Below are 20401 nucleotides of genomic sequence, written 5' to 3' on the forward strand. Positions count from 1 at the left end.
TGTTCTCTGTTATGAAGGCTGAATGTGCCTGGAGAAAATTATACAGCCATCCTAATGTGTTTTACGTACAATTCATAGCTACATTTAATAGTACCCAACCTTCTGCTACATTCCCCAAATTTGCTTATTTTTCACTTTATTCTCTGAAGGAATTTTTAAAAAAATTTCTCTTTACACTTTCCACAACTCCTTACCCCCTTACTCACAGCATCAGAGGGGAATTCTCTTTCCGTCACCACATGTGTAAACCTACTGCTCCATCTGTAAACCCATTATTTCTGTATGCCATGCTGTTACAGTGGAGAGCACGACTTTACTCCTGTGAAAAGCTCTAGAAAGGAGGGAGGGAGGGAGAAAGAAGGAGCAGGACAGCATCCATATCTATAAGAGTGCCTGGAACGTTGTACCGGGTCACTTACATGGTGACTGAATGAATTTAGTCGGCACACCTATAGTTTAGTGTGTGTGTAGTTTGTGTGTGTGTGTGTGTGTGTAATCTATAGGGGTACGTGTATATAAAATATAGATAATGTATGCGTGTGTCTGTGTAAGGGTAATTATGCTGTGTTTCCTATTCAAAGTAATGCTAACTACTACTGCTTCGGTCATAGTAAAAGCAGCTCTGAGATTTGTGGGACAATGTGCTTTAACTTTTTTAAGGCCACTTTTCACTTGTCAGGCAGGTAAACATATACTTCCTTGAGTTACTAATAGTTGAATCCTAGAAAGGATGTTTCAATTCTAGATTTATTCTGGAAGGATGTCATATTTTTTATTTGTTTAGTTTCTTGTTTGTTGATAGATTCCCTCTTGGTATTGCTACTTGGTTATAGAAATGCTGAAATCAAACATTCTCTTGTGTTCAGGATGTGTTCAAAGCATCTTAACTCCTCCCGTGTGATTCCAGTCTTTCTCTCCAGTTTTACTGCCCACCCCATCCCCTCCCCTTTCCTCATTACCACCATCACTTCATCAGAGTGTTGGCTGTCCTGTTCCCAAATTGACAAGCAACCTGATAATTCCTGGTTTTTTTCAAAATACTAGTGTAATGTAAGCACAAGTTTTACAAAGTGACGAGACTGGCACACATAAAAGCTTCAAATCTAGATAAGGCCTCTGGCATTGCAGTAACTCCCGGTCCTGCTTATGTTTTTATTTTATGTTTTATTGGAACTCTTTGGATAGTCTAAACAATTTAATGTACAGATAGAAACTTACATTACTAAGTATCAACATGGTATTTAATTATATGATACAAGGCCATTTCCAACCTCTAGTCCAAAGTGAATTGAAACTCCAAAGTTTTAGATGTTCTCTCTTTTTTTTTTTTTTTTTTTTGTCTTTTTGCCATTTCTTGGGCCGCTCCAGCGGCATGTGGAGATTCCCAAGCTAGGGGTTGAATCGGAGCTGTAGCCACCGGCCTACGCCAGAGCCACAGCAACGCGGGATCCGAGCCGCGTCTGCAACCTACACCACAGCTCACGGCAACGCCGGATCGTTAACCCACTGAGCAAGGGCTGGGATTGAACCCGCAACCGCATGGTTCTTAGTCGGATTCGTTAACCACTGCGCCGTGACAGGAACTCCTAGATGTTCTCTTATAGGCACAGTTTTAGGACATTGACTATTAGGTTCTGAGCTGTAAATAAACCATAAAAAAAAACTTGCAAAGTACTGTTCCCTGCTTTATAAACTTTTACATTGCCAGTTTATAAGATTTTTAAAAAAAAAAAAAAAAAACAAATGGCTGAAGTTCCCGTCGTGGCTCAGTGGTTAACAAATCCGACTAGGAACCATGAGCTTGCGGGTTTGATCCCTGGCCTTCCTCAGTAGATTAAGGATTCGGCGTTAGCATGATCTGTGGTGTAGGTCAAGGACGTGGCTCGGATCTGCTGTTTCTGTAGCTGTGGTGTAGGCCGGCGGCTACAGCTCCGATTGGACCCCTAGCCTCGGAATCTCCATATGCCATGGGAGCAGCCCTAGAAAAAGACAAAAAGACAAATAAATAAATAAATAAATAAATTAAATTAAATAAAGAAACGAATGGCTATCCTTTAGAATTTTGTTTTTCTTTTTATTCCATATTAAAAAAGGAAAGGGAAAAATGGCATCTATTTTACCTGTTGAGCAGTATTTAGGGGGAGTGAAAGAGGGCAGCCAGGAAATCTATTCATTTTTGTTACTGCAAGTCATAGTGTTGTGCTTGTCAGATGTAATGATTTTTATATTCATCCATCCGTCTATAGACTAAGTGAGGTGACAAAACAGATACTTGAGATTGTTACGTTCATAGTAGTTGGTATTAACTTATTAGAGAATAACATGGTGACAAGTAAAGAAGTTTCCAAGAAAAATGTTAGCTTTCCCAGCTTTGAACGAGAATCTATTTTTCTGTCTTTAATCTTTGTAATTTATTTTACTTTAGGAATCTTTTTTTTATTTTTTAACCTAGTTCTGTGTCTTTGAGTGCTTTCTTAAGATAAAATGTCAGTTGTTTTTTAGTGTTTAAGTTGGAAAATTGGCACAGATTGACTCTGTAATCTAAATATGCTTGCCACTATACAAGTCATTTAACAAAATCACACATCACTCCAAAATTTTATTTCAGATTATATTGTGTGAGCTTTTTTCCAAATGAGGTACAGGTGAAACACTTTCTTGTTTCACTTTTTGCCAGAGTATCATCTTTATCCTCTTGGAGACTTGATGATTGAAAGTACACAGGAGTTCCCATCATGGTGGAGTGGTTAATGAATCTGACTAGGAACCATCAGGTTGCGGGTTCGATCCCTGCCCTTGCTCAGTGGGTTAACGATCCGGTGTTGCTGTGAGCTGTGGTGTAGGTTGCAGACACGGCTCGTATCCTCTGTTGCCATGGCTCTGGTGTAGGCCGGCAGCTCCAGCTCCGATTCGACCCCTAGCCTGGGAACCTCCATATGCCGCAGGAGCGGCCCAAGAAATGGCAAAAAGACCAAAAAAAAAAAAAGGAAAGTGCACAGAAAGGTTCATTGAAAGACCTAGGATCCGACAAAGCTTTCCAGGTAGCCTCCTCTTCTAAAGAAAATGACCACATTCCTGCCTGGGATGAGCAGGAGATGGCAAAGTGTCCTGAAGACTGAGGAGAAATTCAGCTGTTTGAAATCCACCTCTGGAAAGAAGAAGCAAGCTACGTATTAGACTCATTTGTAGCAAAGTATTAAACGTACAAATCCACACCTATGTAGATTAGTCATTTTCAAGTGGAGGTGAGGGCACCATCTCAACTACAAGGAGTTAATGAACATAGTGTGGGGAGAGCAGCCAACCTCAGACTCAAAAGACAGCTATGCTGAGGTCTGCTGCAATTGCCAAAATTAGTAACAAAGAACTTTTAAAAATTCTTTTTGATTCTTGCAGGCTCAGTGTTCCTGAAAGTACACCTTTCACAGCAGTCTTAAAGTTTGCAGCAGAAGAAGTAAGTACAGAAATTGGGACAGTCTGTGTAGAATAAGGTTTGGCAGTGTATCCCCAAAATTGGCACGTGTATTGACCCACCATTTCCACATGGGTTTGTTCGTTACTAGGTTTATGCTGTCAGAAAGCTAAGTCTTACTTAAGGTGAAAGTAGAGTGGCAGTTGAGGCTCATGTAAGAATGAGTTAAACAAATTGACACATCTATTTAAAGTAACCACTGAAAATTATAAGGAGAATTTTTATTGAAATTGAAAAGGTAATGGTATGTACATTTTTAAAAAACCGTTATTTCACACTATAAGTATGCTTTTTCCTAGCTTTGATTCTGGAAGTATCATTTTATTAGGTATTTATCATACTTCTCAAATTTTCTCTATAAGAATGTGGCCTGTCAGAGAAAATTGTTATTTTTAGGAGTGTTTTTAAAAATATGCTTGAGTTTATAAGAAATTTTTCCATCCAGAATTTTCATCAGAGTTGTCTCTACAGTAACTCATTGGACATGACTTAGCAGAGAAGTTTGGGCTGGTAAAAATGGCACAAATAGGTGATTTGGGAGACTTGGGGTTCCTCTTTTAACTCTGCCATTAATTATCTTTGTAACATGGGGCAAGCATTTGTTTGAATTTACTATTTCAACAAAGATATTTTAGGAATATTCTGAGCAGTTACTCTGCTTTTATTTTTGCTTAGGCGTAAGCGTTATTTAAGACAAAAGTAAATCATATCTAAGTCTAAAAGAGTAAACATTGACAGTGTTTGTTTTTCTGTAGTGCATAAAATAAGATGCATTTTATAATCTAAGGTGTTCTAGGTACAATGAAATGCAATATTTAGAGAACAGTGTAGTTCTTTAAAGATAAAGTAATAATTTCTTTGATGATGTCATTCATTCTAAAAGATAAATCATGTTTTACAGTTACAGAATTGATTATATATACCCCATCTTTGGTAACTGTCTTTTTAAATTAGCATTATATATATATTTTTTCCTTCTCCTTTTTAGTTTAAAGTTCCTGCAGCAACAAGTGCAATTATTACCAATGGTAAGAATTCATTTTAAAACTTTATTGTTAGAGTTATAGAAATTGTTTAAAAGAAACCATACTAATTAAAATTAAATACAAAAAGTCCAAAACGTATGTCAACATAAGTGATATACATAATTGCAAACACTAAGTCAGGGTTATTGTCCATAGTTGTCTCTTAGTTTTTTGTGCTTTTGTTATGTAGTATAGCACTTTATAATATTTTGTGTCCTTATAACTTCATGCCAAATTATTACTGAAAATAACTTGTCATTTCATTTAACAAAGTTTTTTTTAATTTTTTTTAATATTGGTAAAAGGCTTTTAAAATATAGAAGTTAAGCAGGAATGTACCTTTGCTATACTTTGTTATACCTGTCCTGATAGAAAACAATTTCTTATGAGCTTGCAATAATGAGAATTTTTATCCAGTAAGATATATAACCTAAATTTTGAATAAATTAGGATAGTACTGATAATTAAGTTTGATGCAACTGGCCTTATGAGAAAATGCTGAAATAAGATGAGAAGTAAAGATTTCAGGCAAGGCTTAACTGTCTTTAAAGAAAACAGGTAATTTTCACAGGTTCTGGCAAGTGGTTGGTGTGTAGTTAAGGTAGACTAGGAGAAGATGGCTCTAGTGTGCAGTACTGTGATTTAGTTTAAATATGACAGAATTTCTCGTTCTGGGACATTCTATGTGCTGTCACATTGCAGTGCATCTCTGTTTAGAAAAAAGCAATCCTACTTTTCTGGAATGTTTTAGAGTCATAAGTGAATAGCTATTGGGAAGGTGCTTTGTAAACTTGTGTCAAGTGTGAGTGGAACTGAAATGACGGTAGGCTCTCCAGCCTTGAGATTTGATGCCGACTTCCCTTTGTGGCTCAGTAGTACCGAACACATGAGGATGCGGGTTTGATTCCTGGCCTCGCTCGGAAGGTTAAAGGCTCGGAAGGTTAAAGGCTCCGCCATTGCTGTGAGCTGTGCTATAGGTCACAGATGTGGCTCGGATCTAGCGTGGCTGTGGCTGGCAGCTACAGCTCCGATTCGACCCCTAGCTTGGGAACCTCTATATGGCCCAAGTGTGGCCCTTGGAAAAAAAAAGATTTGATGCCTCAGAGCAATGTTAAATGATTAGATGACATACATAAGGTGTTTTGGCTTTATTTTTCACTGGGTGTGCCCAAATAGAATTAAAAAACTGTCTTCTGTAGAATTTATCAGGATCACCACATTGACAGATGTTTTTGCCTAATCCAGTGATATGTGTTAATGCGTAATAAGAGATTTCAAGGTATAACTTACCTGAAAGGTTATCAGTCACGTTCTTGGTATAATTGTTTGGGTTATGCCTATATACACAGCAGCACTATTTTGGCACATTTCTTGTTACTATTAAAGCTTTTTAGCATTAGAAATAACTTAGATGATTTTACAACTTATTTTCTAGATGGAATAGGGATAAATCCTGCGCAGACTGCCGGTGAGTATCCAGAATCCGTGGCATGTGGGTAAAGTTGTCTATGTCAACTGATAACTAAATACTTAATTCATCTAATTAGACACAATAGGATTTTACCAGGATGATAGCTGCTTTTTAGGGGTCATATTGCAGTCTTTACCCGTGTGTAGTTTGTTTCATTGTATCTATCAGTTATATATGCTTTTGGCTACAAGAGAGAAAACCTGACTAATAAGCTTTAAAGGTACTTAAATATTAAATAATACATGTAACAAAAAGTTTAAAGGTAAGATTGTGCTCTAATGGAAATAATGATTTTGAACTACCTCATAGCTGCTATATGTGAAGTGCTTAAAAGTTTGCATTATTCACAGCAAGCATTCCATAAATGCTGGCTATTATTATTTTAAAGAAGTACAGTCATTTAAATTTTATGGGGTTTAGTCTGCACTCAGGAGTTTCAAGCTGTTAACATTATGCAGTGCTATATATTGATACCCTGACAAGTAGGAAGGGTCAAAGTAGTCTTAAACTTTTTAACAGGCTATTGTATATATTTTTTAGATAAGCCTTCCTTAGCTTATAATCTAATCATAGTATTTTGAAATTAAGCATGATTTTATGTAATACAGCCTCCATCTTGAGAAGTAGTTACTTTTATATTCTACAGTGCTTCTACAAAAGTACATTGTCCTCATAGGTCCTGGGATTGAATCTTAGCCATATAGCAAATGAAGAGGGATTCAAAAGGATAATTTCTTTTTATATAAATCAGTAATTTTAAGTGTATAATTTTACTAAATTAAAAAGGCTTTTTTAAAAAAATCATGAGGCATTTTGTTGTATAAATGCCTTTAAACTTAGGTTTGAAGGGTTTGCTTTTCTTACTCTAGGAATGTTTTGTGGTTTAATTTGAATTACCACTTACTCTAATGGGTTGCCTATTGTACTACCCTTAAAAATTGAATTACGGGTGTTGTGAGATACGAGGAAAGTCTCAGCAGTAACCCAGACACAAAATTGTAAGGGTTTCTAAACTTTTGTCACTTGGGGTAATTTAGATTTATTATTTTTTTGTCCTTAAATATTTTATTGTGTATTAAAGCAAGTACTGATGGTTAAATTAATTTATGTTGTTCTTGGATGATTGTATTTGGTAGTGTTTTCTTGCCTAGTGTTAAAGATTTTCAGACATTTGTTGAGTTGTGAAAGTGTGAGAGGAATAGGAACAAGACTTAAAAAGCCTGGAATTGGGTACTGTGTACCTACTTTACAGCCCCTTGTTTCTTTTAGATAATAATTGTTGGGATGTTAATGGTAGCATGTCATTTTTTAAAATACCTAACTTTTTGCTTTGTCTGTTTGTATAGGAAATGTCTTTCTAAAGCATGGTTCAGAACTGCGAATAATTCCTAGAGATCGTGTTGGAAGTTGTTAATATCTGCTACTTGGAACATGCAGTTACCTTGCAGGATAAATACTGGTATTGTTCTTGTAAAATTGGAATCAGCCATTTAAAATACTCTGAAAACACCAATAGTTGATAAAATGATGAAATGACTCCATTCCTTCTTGTTCCTCACACTCTTCATGAGAAGAGGAAAGGCTTCACATTGCGGGTGTCATCACAACAGAAGATCACAGACTTTTGTTGCTACTTTGCAGCGCACACAGGTAGTTCATTGACGGTATTGGATTTTCCAGCGGTGTTTTATAACTGGAGGATGCTTCTGATAATTCTTTCTGACAGTATTTGGAAATTAAAACTTAACTGAATCTTTCTATTCTTTGAGTTGAAAATATAAAAAGATTTTGGATCCATGTGTGGCAGTTTGCTTGATAGCATCCAACTTGGGACACAAAAATAATTGAATTACATATATGTGTGTGTGTGTGTGTATGCATATATATATATATGGTAATGGATCACATCAGTGAATACTTAACTATCTTCTTATCATTTATCTTCCTTTTAAGTTTCAAACTTCATGTGTTGATAAAAATTTTAATTTAACATCAAAGAACCAAAAAAATTGAATTTTTGATCTAGCCCTTATGTGTAAAACTGGTATCCCACACTAATGAATTTTAGCTCTGATCTTGCAGAATCCAGTATGTGTAATGCTGAGAAGTGAAAATAAAGTAGAAGCATTAATTACTGAATTAAACATTCCTTTATTGATCTCTTTTAGAACAACCTTTAAAACAGATTCTCAAGAAATCGTCATCTTTTTGTGGATAATATTTCTAAATAGTGTTGAGGGAAGAGAGTATTGTAAAGAAACCTGAAGTTCACAACAGAGCTGAAGGAAATGCTTAATTAAAATGGCTAATTATACATATTGAAAACCTTTAAGAAGCCAGAAAGGGAAGATGGGCAAGCTCAGCTGACCAGGCTTCTCCTAAGAAGGAAAGAAACAAAAGACAGACATGAAGGAGAGCAGAAAGCTGTTAACAGGCTTGTCAAAGAAAAGGCCAAACTGGAGAGACAACCGCAGAGGGTACGTTGGGAAGAACTGAAAGGAAAAGCAAAGTACTTACCATTGTTAAAAGGAGCAGAAGGCAGTTAGAGAAAGCAAAGCATAGGCCTTATCAACGTACGGATATCAAAATTCCCCTTCAGAGAATCTAAAGAATGATAGGCATTAAAGATGGGTATGTTTGCCCTTGGAGGGAACATCAGTATCTATTTACACCTTGAAAAATCAAACATAGTCTCATAGTGATTGAAAACTAGTACTTGGCTTGCTGTGTTCTAGATGGTGAGCTATCTGGAGGTAGGCCTGGAAATGCAGGCCTTCTGTAAATGCTTGTTGGACTATTGATGAATAAAGACCGGTTTTTATCTCAGCGAGCACAGGCCCAAGGCTTATTGAAAAAGTACTACGCAGTAGAATTAGTGTCTGAAAGTTGACATTGGTTACGTTTAAGAAATAGATATTGTTCATATATTTGATAAATGAACAGTAGGATTCTGAATTGTAAAGGGAAAAAACATCTATGCTGAGGTAGAAAAGTATACTGCTAATGTTTGGAGAATTTTTTTATTTTTTATAAACAAAATCTATGCCTAAAGAGCCCTGGTCCTTACCAACAGTAAGCCTCAGTTAGCTAGAAATTTATGAATATCCATTCCCTGAATTTTTGAGGGATTTGAATGAGATTTCCTCCCATTTTGTTTCTAGCACAAAATTCTACCTGCTCTGTTACATAAGTAAGCTTTATGGTGTTCCATACCATAATTTGTTTAATATAGTCCTTCTTTGGTTTGAAAATTTTATTGCAGTAAGTTCTTAAAAACATTTCCTTAAAGAACTAGGCATTTTGTTATTAAGTGTGATCTGTTAACTTCTTTGTACAGACTGTTTTGAAGTATTTAGTTTAAATGCTTTATTGGTACATAATATGAAAATACATTTTCTTATACCATAAACCATATTGTCTACTCTTATTTTATTATTAAAGCGCTGAATTAGCACAGCTTGTTGAGTCAACATATAACCAGTGCAGACAGAAAAACAAAACAAAAAGAGGGCAAAATGGTTAATGGCTATAGCTCTTAGAAATGAGTGTGTATTTCCAAATGTCAGTCTGTTTTTAGAAAAAATTTAGTCGATAGTAAGTGTCCCAAACCTGGGACCTAGGAAATTATAAATACAGATTCCTGGAAACCACCCCTGAAGTTCTTATTCACCAAATCTGGAGTGATGCATAAGAATTTTAGAAGCAGTCCTGGTGATAACTGCTTTGCAGTTCGGTTTGAGAATCAATGATAAGGCCAACCTTTTCACTTTATAGATGAACTAAATGAAGTCTAAGGGGTCAGAGCAACTAGAATATGTTCCAGAATCTTGGAAAGTGTACATTCCACTGCTTGTTTCAGTAGGTAAGTGCCAAGATGCTCGAACAGTCTCTCACTGGTAGTAAAGCCTCCTTTTCAAGTGTTCCAAGTCCAGTAGTTTTTATTTTTTTGTTTGTTTGTTTTTTAGATGTTTTATTCTTAAGATTTGTTATGTGGAAGTAAAGCCAATGGGGGGAAAATCTCAGTCTGATTTATGCCCCTTGTACCCAAATTAAGATGTTAAAAATATCTATTAGTTCTTTTACCCAAAGACGTAAAAATACTTGTAACTTGGAAGCGTTAATGTACTGTAATGGAACACTTATAAATTAACTATTAGTGTTCCCAAGGTTATTTATAAACCTGTAAATCATATATATGTGCATATACATACATATTTATGTTTTTACATGTGGAATTCATGGAGATAGATATATATAGAGAGATATATCTATATATATATATATATATATGACTTATGACTTAACATATGTGGGTACTTTCACTTGTTCCATCACAACAATACCAAATTATCCTCATTTTATTGAAGAAGAAAGAGGCTTAAGGAATTTTGAGATTTTAAATTTTAATTCTTGTTTGACTTTAGAACTCTCCATATATTGGGAGAATATTTCATTATCTTTTTCACGATATACTAGATCTGTGTCAAATTATAAATTTTAAAATGTAAGAGAAGTGTGTAAGGCTTAAAGTTTCAGTTCAGAGTACTGAATACATGTGTAATCATAAATGGCATTACTTATTAATACTCAATATACACATGGTAAGATTGTAGGACCTTAAGTAAAAACCAGTCAAATAAAGGTAACTATAAGCCTGGTGCTATTCCATAGGGTTGGACTATGGCCCCATATTCATCAATCCCATCAGATCATTTATGTTTTTTTAATCTTATGCATCTTGTAGATGCAGCTGCAAGATTAGTTCCCTAGTGCTGCTGTTCCAACCAGACTGATGCCTTTAAGCTCCTCCAATAAAGACATTCTAGAAGTATCCTCTGATAGTGCCGGGGATGGGTAAATCTCTGTTGATATCAGGCTATTTAATTAAACCATTAATTGAAGTAAACATTTTCAAAGATCTCAGTCTGTCTAATCTGTTATCCACACCTTAACGGCTTAAGCCCGGTATTTGAAACTGATTAGCTTCTTGCCTTTCTCTTGCCGTGGCAAATCGTTCATAGACTTCAGTTCATTCTTATTACAAAATATATCTCATAGCCATCTCCGCTGTCTAAAGCCCTCATCTTGTATGTGCTGTAAGAGTTTCTAGTCTCCATTTCCTCTTCCACACTGCTGCTGTAATAAGCTCTTTGAAGTGGAAATATGTAGTTCCACTAGTCAAAATCCCACTGAACAATAATATGTAGTTTTCATGACGTGTGCCCCTTCATGAACTGGTCTTTGTTCACAGTTATCTGTTATTGCTACTTTTTCTTCGAGTTTTTCTCTCCAGTTCAGACTGCAGCTACACTGAACTACAGATAATATGTACTGTCACCATTGTGTCATATTCTCATGCCTCCGTGCCTTTGTTTTCTCCACTTGCCTTCCAATTTAGAGACATTGACACTCTCCTCACTCCTCCTAAGCAGCAAGCACTTCTGCACAGTCCTCCACAATGGCAGTTATTACATACAGAAGTATATTTATCTCTGATTTAAACTATTAATTTTAGAAAAGTATAAGATCATAACTGAAACTAGATTTCCAAATTGCCTTGCCCATGGCAGATAATTCAATAATTATAATCAAAAGACTGCATTAAAAAAAAACAAACAAAAAACCTTGAAAATGTCACTTGTGTGCTCATACCTAATAACTTCTTTGGCCAGAATATTTGATTAACCTGTATACCCATATTTCCTTACTACTGCTTGTAGCAGAGAGTTTACTCTGTCTCAGAAGTGAATTAATCACTTTTAAAAGTTCAAAGCAGTTTCCCATTTTTAAACGAATATATATATTAATCATTAACTATACCTTGGATATTGGTAAGTGCTAAAGTATTACAAAGATGTATTCCTTTTTCTTGGGCTCTCCAAAATTTATAATTTCAAAACCAGCAAAATCTACTAACCGAAGTAATTTTATGGATGTGAAGGTGTGCATCAAACCCTTTTTTAATGGGCTGAGCATAGTTCTAGGAAATTTATATCCTTTATCTCATTTAATCCTTAATCTCTTCCCAAACTGCCATGTACATTTCTTCTTTTTACTGTTAAGGGAGCGAAGATTTAAGTCACACTGAGGTTGGCTCCTAAATCGCTATGACTAGAAGATCCACACTATGAATTGTTGCTTGTTGGCCATGATTTTTCCTAGAATTATACTGAATATTCTTTCGAAAGGAAAAGATACATCTGGAAAGGGCCTCATAGCTTGCTATTGAACATTTCTGTAGTCTCACTTTGTTTGAAAAATTGAACATTCAGTAATCTATATAGACATCCTTACAGACTTTTTTTTTTTTAGCAAAATATGCATTTGTAACTGAAGAGAATTGTGAGCATTGAAAAGTAGGTTTATAGCCCCGTTGTCTGCTTTGCCATATAGGGGGTGTTGTGGTAATTCCGTCTGCATGCAAAATGCTGGCCAAGGTTGGCAGACAAACACAGAGAGCCAGTTTTTTGGCATAAATCTCTGATTTTCTGGCGAAACTTGTTAGCAATGTAAAAGCTGTTATTGAGAGCATATTGTGATGATACATCATGTCAATATTTGTTTGGCTGAGTAACACTGTGGATTTAATAAATTAATTCTTAAATGCACAATTTACAACTGATGAGCTGTTTTATTAAAAAAAAAAAAAACTGCATGTGATGTTTATTGTCAGTGCCACAAACATTTCGATGTTTAAAGTGGAGATGCTGGCTTCTCCTGTTTTCTAGATAAGTGCAGGGACAGACTAGGGTTTTTAAAATTATCCTTAGTGGTGCACATCGTATAGGAATGGTACGTAAGAGATAAGGACTAAATAAATGAGTCCAGTCCTAATCCTTTGCGCCCTCTGCCGTAAATCCATGTTGCCTGCTAGACTGTTTTACTCAACATTCTAAGTTTGGGCATAGTGTTAGAAGATGCTTTAAATAGACATGTTGAATAAGTAAATTATTTATTGGGTGTTGGGTTTTTTGTTTGTTTCTTTTTCAGTATGTGGGAGCAATACATCTGTCACTTTGAGCCTTAAACCTAAAGTCTTATCAAAGAATAATCACTGTTAACTTGTTTCCTGAAAAAGCGCACATGGATAACTGATAAGTTACTGAGCTTTCACTTTGTATCAAGCACTGTGTTTCATGTTTTACTTTCTTATTTAATCCTCATTGTAGTCTGTGAGGTCAAGACTTTTTTCATCAGATTTTAGATTAAGAAGCTGGAACTTTCAAAGAGATTGGCTGATTTTTCTGAGGTTACACAACTAATAGGCAGCAGAGGTGTATATAACTCAAACCCTACCCAGGAAGCCCTGCACAGCTGAGGCCCTGGGAAGGTAGTCTAGTTCAAAACCCAGAAAGCTGGTACCTCACAAAGTGCCACTCTCTTTGGCCTCTCCCTCTACTTTCTTCTTACTTGCTCATCCTAAATCCTCTCCAACACTTCCTTATATCTTTAAGCCAGTAAGAAAGGGTGGTGTGAATAAAAGACTCTCCAGTTGCATCCATCTTTCTTTGTGCAGCTTCATATCTATCTGTCTGAAATTCTTTCATTCCTGTATTCAGGTGTTTATTTACCAAGAGTATAAAGATGAACTAGACCCATTCACTGCCCTTTAGAGTTAAGATCCATGCTCCGAAGCTTGGGGAAGTGGCCCCAGTCTCTTAACTACTTCCACCATCTCTCATTGGATTTCTTGTTTAGGGCCTGACAAACCCCCATCACTGCTTCCTGCTCATGGTTAGCCTACGCTGGATAAATTAAATGGTGTGTACTAAAGAATAGAGGATCCCTGAGGCTGAGGTCCATGAACAAAACAAAGTGCCAGAAACTGAGTCTCTTATACAATAGAAGTTTATTGTCTCACGATTCTGGAGCCTAGAAATCAAAGTGTCAGCACAGTTGGTTCCTTGTGATGACTATGAAAGAAAGATGCATTCCAGGCCTCTGTCCTTGCCTTAGCAATGGTGGTCTTCTCCTTCTCTTTACATCTTCTATTCCCTGTGTGTATCTGTCTCTTAGTTCACATTTTCCCCTTTTTATAAGAATATCAGTCATAGTGGATTGCAACCCACCTTCAAGACTTCATCTTAACTCATTACATCTGCAGTGACACAATTTCTGAATAAGATCACTTTCTGAAGCACTAGAGGTTAGGATTCCAACATATCTTTGTTTTTGCAGGAGAGACACAGTTCTCATGTTATTAGTCAGTTGTAGCTTCCCAGATAAGGCTATAGATGAAATACATCAAGTGCCTAAAAATAATCTTTGCATGTGTGAACACAATTCCCGAGTCAAATCAGAAATTGATGAACAAATTTCACTTCAGTCTCTTCCAACAATTCACTGCCCAGTGCTGCCAAGTAACAAATCACACTCTGGGTCTCTCCTGTTCTTTAGGTTCCCCCTTCCCTTCCCCGCCAACCCTGACTCCCTGGAAACACAAAGAGCAGAGCAATATCCTAAAGGGGGGGAGCCGAAGGGCACAGAATTTGTAGCTGGGAATTCAGACACCTTAAAGATTAGTCTCCAAATATCCGCTCCAGTTTCCCACAGTGACTGAAAGGTTGTTTGTGAGACTTCTTAGCTTGAATCCAGCTTTACTGGATACAGCTGTATCATTCAGACCAACGAAGAGTTGTTTTTCTATTTTTCTTTTCAGTAGCCAGATTGCTTTCCGTTGCCCACACTCCTTAGGAAGAATCAACAAGCTGAACTCATCATTCAAATACCCATTTGATAGATAAAAGTGTGGGCGCCCGAAGCATCCTCTGAAAGAACAAACTGTAAGCAGGGATATGCAGTTAGGGTGGAAGTTTCATATTAAATGGGAAATGGAAGCCACAGAGCCAATTATAGGTACGTTTCTGCTTGGTGAAGAGACCTCTAAATAGAAAGTTTTTAAAATCCATCTCTAAAGGTTTTCTTTTCAGTGAAATTGAAAAAAATTATGATAGGCCATATATAAAAAAGAACATCTATTCTGCCTGCCAAGTATCGTTTTCTTCCTCTTACCAGACTCAAGGAACAGGATAATTGCCTCTCCATGATGCTTGTTTGGAGTGTTCTAAATAAACCAGTGTCAAGTGGCCCCCTAAAGAGCAGCAACCCCTAGGAGTCCACCATTGAGCCTTGAAACTGTAATTTGTTGCAGACACTCTGAGCAAAACACATCCTTTTCCCATCTCTAAACTTGATAATTAGGTGTGTTTAGTTAGAGGTAAAAATAAAGTGAAGTGGAAAGTTATCCAGGTGCAAGTTATTAACCTGAAATGATGGCAGAACAGAGGGGGGACTTCAGAAAGCAAACTCATATTTTTGGGGCATATCGTATGTTCCAGACACTTTGCTAAGAGCTTTAGCTAACATACCTCTTAAGTCTTCACATCAATCAACTGTATATTTCTTTTTTGCCTGACGAGGTATGTGAAATGATAATACACCAAATAAATGGTAGGAGGAGGATTCACATCCATGGTTGTTTGACTCTAAAGCTTATGTGTTCCATCCACTCAGTTCCAGCAGCTGGAACATAGCAAGAGGATGTGCACAGCATGCCAGTCTAATTTACCCTAGTCCATCATCCAGGTTCACATCCTGAATTCTGGCAGAATTGTACCTCTGCTACACCTTGCCCTTCACTTTGATCCAGAACCTTTAATGGCCATTTTTAGATTCATCCTTTGATCTTGCTGTTCTTACCTGGAATGCCATTTCTACTCTTCTCCATCCACGACGTTTTTAACCAGGTATGGTACCACTCTCCCAGGAGAGGTTTGGAAATGTGTACAGCATTTATATTTGTCATGATGGAGGTGCGACCAGCAGTAAGCAGCTGGAAGCTGGGGCTGTTAGCAGTCGGCAATGCCATGAGGTATGGATAGCACCACATAACAGAGGACAGAGGACTGCTCTGTGCCAAATGCCCATAGAGCATTACTGAGAGCACAGGCCCTGAATCTCACTCATCCCTCCAGCCCCATCGCCTCCATGAACATTTTGATGTCCTGCACCCTTGAACCTGAAATGGTCTTCCCTTTTCCTGGAATGCAGGAAGATGTCTTATCCATCAATATGTATATTTAGTCCTAATCGAGTTTGAATTCAATTATTAGTTATCCTTTCTTGTTACATATATTCCTTATTTTTCTAGTACTTTTAATACTCCATGAGGTGAGGTACATGTTATATGTCTTTTTAATCACAATAGCAAATATTTTTGTAGCTTACATAGCATGGATTTGGGGAGCGTTAAAGGAGTGTATATGCGCCTTTAACGCTCCCCTAAACACTGTAGAATATTATTCACACATTATACACAGAAAAACTAAGGAACAGAGAGGTTAAGTAACTTGCACAAAGTCATACTGTTAACAAGTGTCAAGACTGATTCAAACTAGAGTCTGGCTTCAGGGTTTAATGCTCTTACTACCAAATTCAGTGACCTATGCTAACAAACATGTCCTGAGCAGCTGTTGTAGATCAAACATAAAAATAAGACCTTGATTTTTAGAAGATATGAATAAAATTTGATAGGTATAGTAGTGGAGTAGCAATAGGAGCCCCAGAGATGAGCACTTAACCCAGCTGAGGGGGTGAGGGAGGCCTCCTAAAAGGATGAAGTAAATCTGGAACATCAAGTTCATGGCAAGGGGCAGTGGAAAAGGGGACTGAAGAGGGAAAGGGGGCTGAAGAGTAGGCAGAAACAGACCACAGAGGAGCCATGTCGATTAGCTTAATCTTATAGGTAGCAGGTGACCCAGTCAAGTAAGAGTTTTTACAGATGTCACCTTGGCATCTGTGTGAGGATGATCTGAGGAGGATAAGTTTACAACAGTGACAGATGTCGGGAGGCTGCGGCAGTGCAGATGGTGGTGGTGGTGGTAGTGGTGATGGCGGTGGTGATGGTGATGTGGTTATGGCAGTGGTGGTGATGGTGGCAGTGGTTGTGGTGGCGGTGGTGGTGATGATAGTGATGTCTAGGACATCCCTACCTTTATCGTAGCCTATTGTGAACTCTCCTCTCCAGCCCACATTGGATTCCCTGCCTTTCACTCACCTTCTTCCAGCATCCACCTAATCTACACCCCTATATAGTCCATACACCTTTTCTTGGGTAAGTGAATTACAAATCAAGCCTATATTTCATATACTTAAATAGGAAGGCAACATGGTGCATGAGATGAGCACTAGGTCAAGGATCCTAATATTTGGATCCAGTTCCAGTGTTGCTTTTAATTATCTGTGTCACTTATCCTCTATGAATATAGTCTATTTTCTGTATAGATGAGGATACCTTTAAAAAGACAAGAAAATATCTGTCTCTTTTCCATGAACAAGTTTTGTTTATCTTCTGAACCCTAAATTGTTATTTTATTATAATCCTAAAAGGTATTTGAAAGTGTTGTTTCTTATTTTGACAGAGACACCTCCAGTTTATCATTTTGTCTGACACAAGCTTCATTGTTACTAGTTTGTAGTCTGCCAACTAGCCAAGCTGTGCGCTTGTTTCACTTCTTTGGAAATTCCAGGGAATTCAGTGGGACGTGGAATGATTAGCTGGCCTGTGTTCCTCTGTGATTAGTGTGGCAGGAGTCCAAAGAGAACTTGGGAAGCAAGAGCTGTATTTGTGTGAAGAATGTCTCGGGAATTCCAAAGGGGCTGCCTGGGGGAAATAATGACTAATAGACCTGCCTTGTCCTTTGTCTGTCTTCGCCTGTCACAATGCCTTTTCTGCAAGCATCTGTAAAAAGGATGTATGAAGAAAGGGTTTGTGTGTGTATGTGTGTGTGTGTGTGTGTGTGTGTGTGTGGTGTCTGTCTGGGATGTCTGTATAGTGTGTGTGTGAGTCTATCTTCAGAGCAAAATAAGGTTTGGAAGGGACTTCAGTAACCCCTCACTTCCCCAGGGAAAGCACACAGCACATAAATGTGTTGAGTCCTAGTATAACATCAGGTAGCTGTTGATGGACCTGTGTCCCCCTGTGTCTTGAGTGTGACTGGAGCACAGGGTCTGTGAGTTCTCACCTTGTACCCAATGTGGTGCTTGGCACACAGGAAGGGATCAAAATTTGTTGACTTGCTTGTGATCATATCCACCCAAATTTTGATGATTAATTTGGAGCAGTTGCTTCTCAGTATGAGCTCTAGGAATTTCTGTCAAGCAGGAAAAAAGTTGTTTTTAGTATGTATGGCAGATAGGGTATCAATCTTAATATGTAAGCAGCTTTGTAATTCAATAGGAAAAAAGTACCGATAAATAAAAATTCATTAAAAACAAGGAATTCAGATGACTTACATGTTTGTAAACATTTTCAAACTCACTAAAAATCAGAGATGCAAAATTCCATATATGTAGTAGAATTAAATATTTATATATATGATGCTATTTCATCCATCAAAATACCAAAGATTAAAATGAAAATATGATACTCAGAGTTGGCAAACATGCAAGACATAGACCTTCCTATACTGGTTTGGTGTAAATGTAAAGTGACTCAGTCTTTTTGGAGGACCATTGATAATATTATCAATAGTCTTAAAATATCTCCTTTTACCTGGTTATTTCCATTTCCCAGAGATTTATTCAATGGAAGTAACCAGAGATGTGAACAAAGATTTCTGTACAAGGATACTCATCATAGCATTATTTATAAAAGCAAAAGCAGAAAACAAAAAGGAAATAACAAATGTTAAATAACAGACATTCAGGTATGAAAGTGTATTATATAAAATATAGTAATGCAATTGGAAAATATATGTGTAATAAAGTTATAGTTATAAAATTTGTGTTAAATAAAAATAAGGTATAAGATTATATATATATATACACACTAATTATTATATAGAGTCTTACATTTCAACAGTGGTTAGGTGATTTTAATTTTTATATTGTCCCAAATTTTCTATAAAGAGTGTGTATTCCGTATGTGTGCATATGCATGTCTGTTTAATCGTAAAGTTTCAACAATTATTATTATCATGTATTCAATACCAAAAGAATAAAAGTTATTGAGAATATATTAAGATTTTGGAGATGCTAAATATTTAGTATATTATCTCTAAATATTTATTCAGGAAGAAAACATCAGAGGTTATCTCTCTTTCTTCTACTTCCTTGTATATTTCATAATACTTCAGTTGCTTGCTGAGTATCAGGTCAGCTAATATTTTTTCAGTATGTCAGAAGCTACTTCTAGATGCTTTTTTTTTTTTTTTTTACTCTTAGGCATTTTATTTTGTTTGATGCAATTGTAAATGAAATTTCTTTTTAGTACTAATTGAATCAAGCTCTTTATCTTTGACCTTTGAAAAATGGGCTCATGCCACCTAGAATGCTATTTAGTTCTTCAGACAGGAGACAGCTTTGAGTACCATGAAGTTCATCATCAGGAAATTTTAACAGATGTTCATTCATTGTGTGCATACATATACACATCAAGAATACATGTCTGCCTATTAAGATATTGGAAGTCTTGGAACAGTTTTATCTCTGCATTCTCTTTGTACCTTGGATTCCCGAATCCATTTTTCATATTTAAGTCCATATCCTGGAACTAATCAGCATGCAGTTAGTTAGAAAAGTGGAAAGATAAAGAGTCCAGCGTCTCCTATCTCTATAGTGCTTTATAATCAAAGTAGAGAACATCTGATTGTCTCAGCTTTTGAAGCAGGGCATATTTTATTAAGGTGTAAATGACAGAAGCAGTTGAAATTTGGCACTACTGTAAATCTTTTCTTTCTCTTACAGACGTTATTGACGGATTGGGATGGCTTTATCTTTTTACTAAAAGGGGATTGTCAGAGCTTTTATTGGCTTTGTATCTGTGAACTTTTTTATCTTGATTTTACACTATTTGCACATGTATTGTACATGTCAATAAAAATCAAGTTTATTTTGTAAAGATTAGTCTTCATTGCAAATACCAATTTCTTCTTTATAATTTTCCTGAGTACAGTTGAGCCAGGGTGTCTCTACTTTGATTATGTCCTTGCTTTTTGACCAGATCTGACACAGCTGCCTTTAAAACTTAGGGAACAATCTTTTTTTCTCAGGTCAGTCTCACTCTCCAGGCTGGAGGTATCTCTCTAGACCCTTCTATGGAGAAGGAAAATTGCATAACTGAAAGACAGGCAGGTTTGGGCTCAAATCATAGGTTATTTTTTTTCTTTCTAAGTGAAATAAAATTTAAAAATGATGACACTCACATGAACGAGCTCTTGTAGAAACGGCTGGGAATGTGCTCTGTAAAATTTAGCTCACTTTTTTGACTTACCATTGACTCTCCTTGTCCCATCTTCTTCCCAAAAATTGTAATTTTATTGTCTTTTAAAAACAATAAAAAACTGGACATTTATATTCTCATTTCAAAACTTGTAAACAACTTTCATTCCTTTGCCATCTGTACTCCCATAAAACCTCCAAGTCACACATTAA

At 36.6% G+C, this 20401-nt stretch overlaps 2 protein-coding genes across 7 annotated transcripts in view; both read left to right on the forward strand.

Annotated features, from left to right (window-relative positions):
* UFM1 (ubiquitin fold modifier 1) overlaps nt 1-12579 on the forward strand; it is a 262633-nt gene extending 250054 nt beyond the window's left edge. The window contains exons 7-11 of one of the 3 annotated variants that reach the window (XR_002336499.1): nt 3397-3454; nt 4461-4500; nt 5933-5965; nt 7315-7618; nt 9743-12579. Coding sequence is in view for 1 of the 3 variants with exons in the window: in XM_021065265.1 (XP_020920924.1) it covers nt 3397-3454; nt 4461-4500; nt 5933-5965; nt 7315-7382 (199 nt within the window). In the remaining 2 variants the exon portion in view is untranslated. Of the gene's footprint in view, nt 1-3396; nt 3455-4460; nt 4501-5932; nt 5966-7314 lie in introns of all 3 variants that reach the window. The other 2 variants (XR_002336497.1, XM_021065265.1) reach the window with 2 other exon arrangements.
* FREM2 (FRAS1 related extracellular matrix protein 2) overlaps nt 8400-20401 on the forward strand; it is a 341111-nt gene continuing 329109 nt past the window's right edge. For 3 of the 4 annotated variants that reach the window (XM_021065218.1, XM_021065216.1, XM_021065215.1), the window contains exons 1-2: nt 8400-8445; nt 9743-9830. The gene's annotated coding sequence lies outside the window, so the exon portion shown is untranslated. The remainder of the gene's footprint in view (nt 8446-9742; nt 9831-20401) is intronic. The other variant, XM_021065217.1, reaches the window with a different exon arrangement.

This window comes from Sus scrofa, chromosome 11 (assembly GCF_000003025.6).
Source record: "Sus scrofa isolate TJ Tabasco breed Duroc chromosome 11, Sscrofa11.1, whole genome shotgun sequence".
Lineage (NCBI taxonomy): Eukaryota > Metazoa > Chordata > Mammalia > Artiodactyla > Suidae > Sus > Sus scrofa.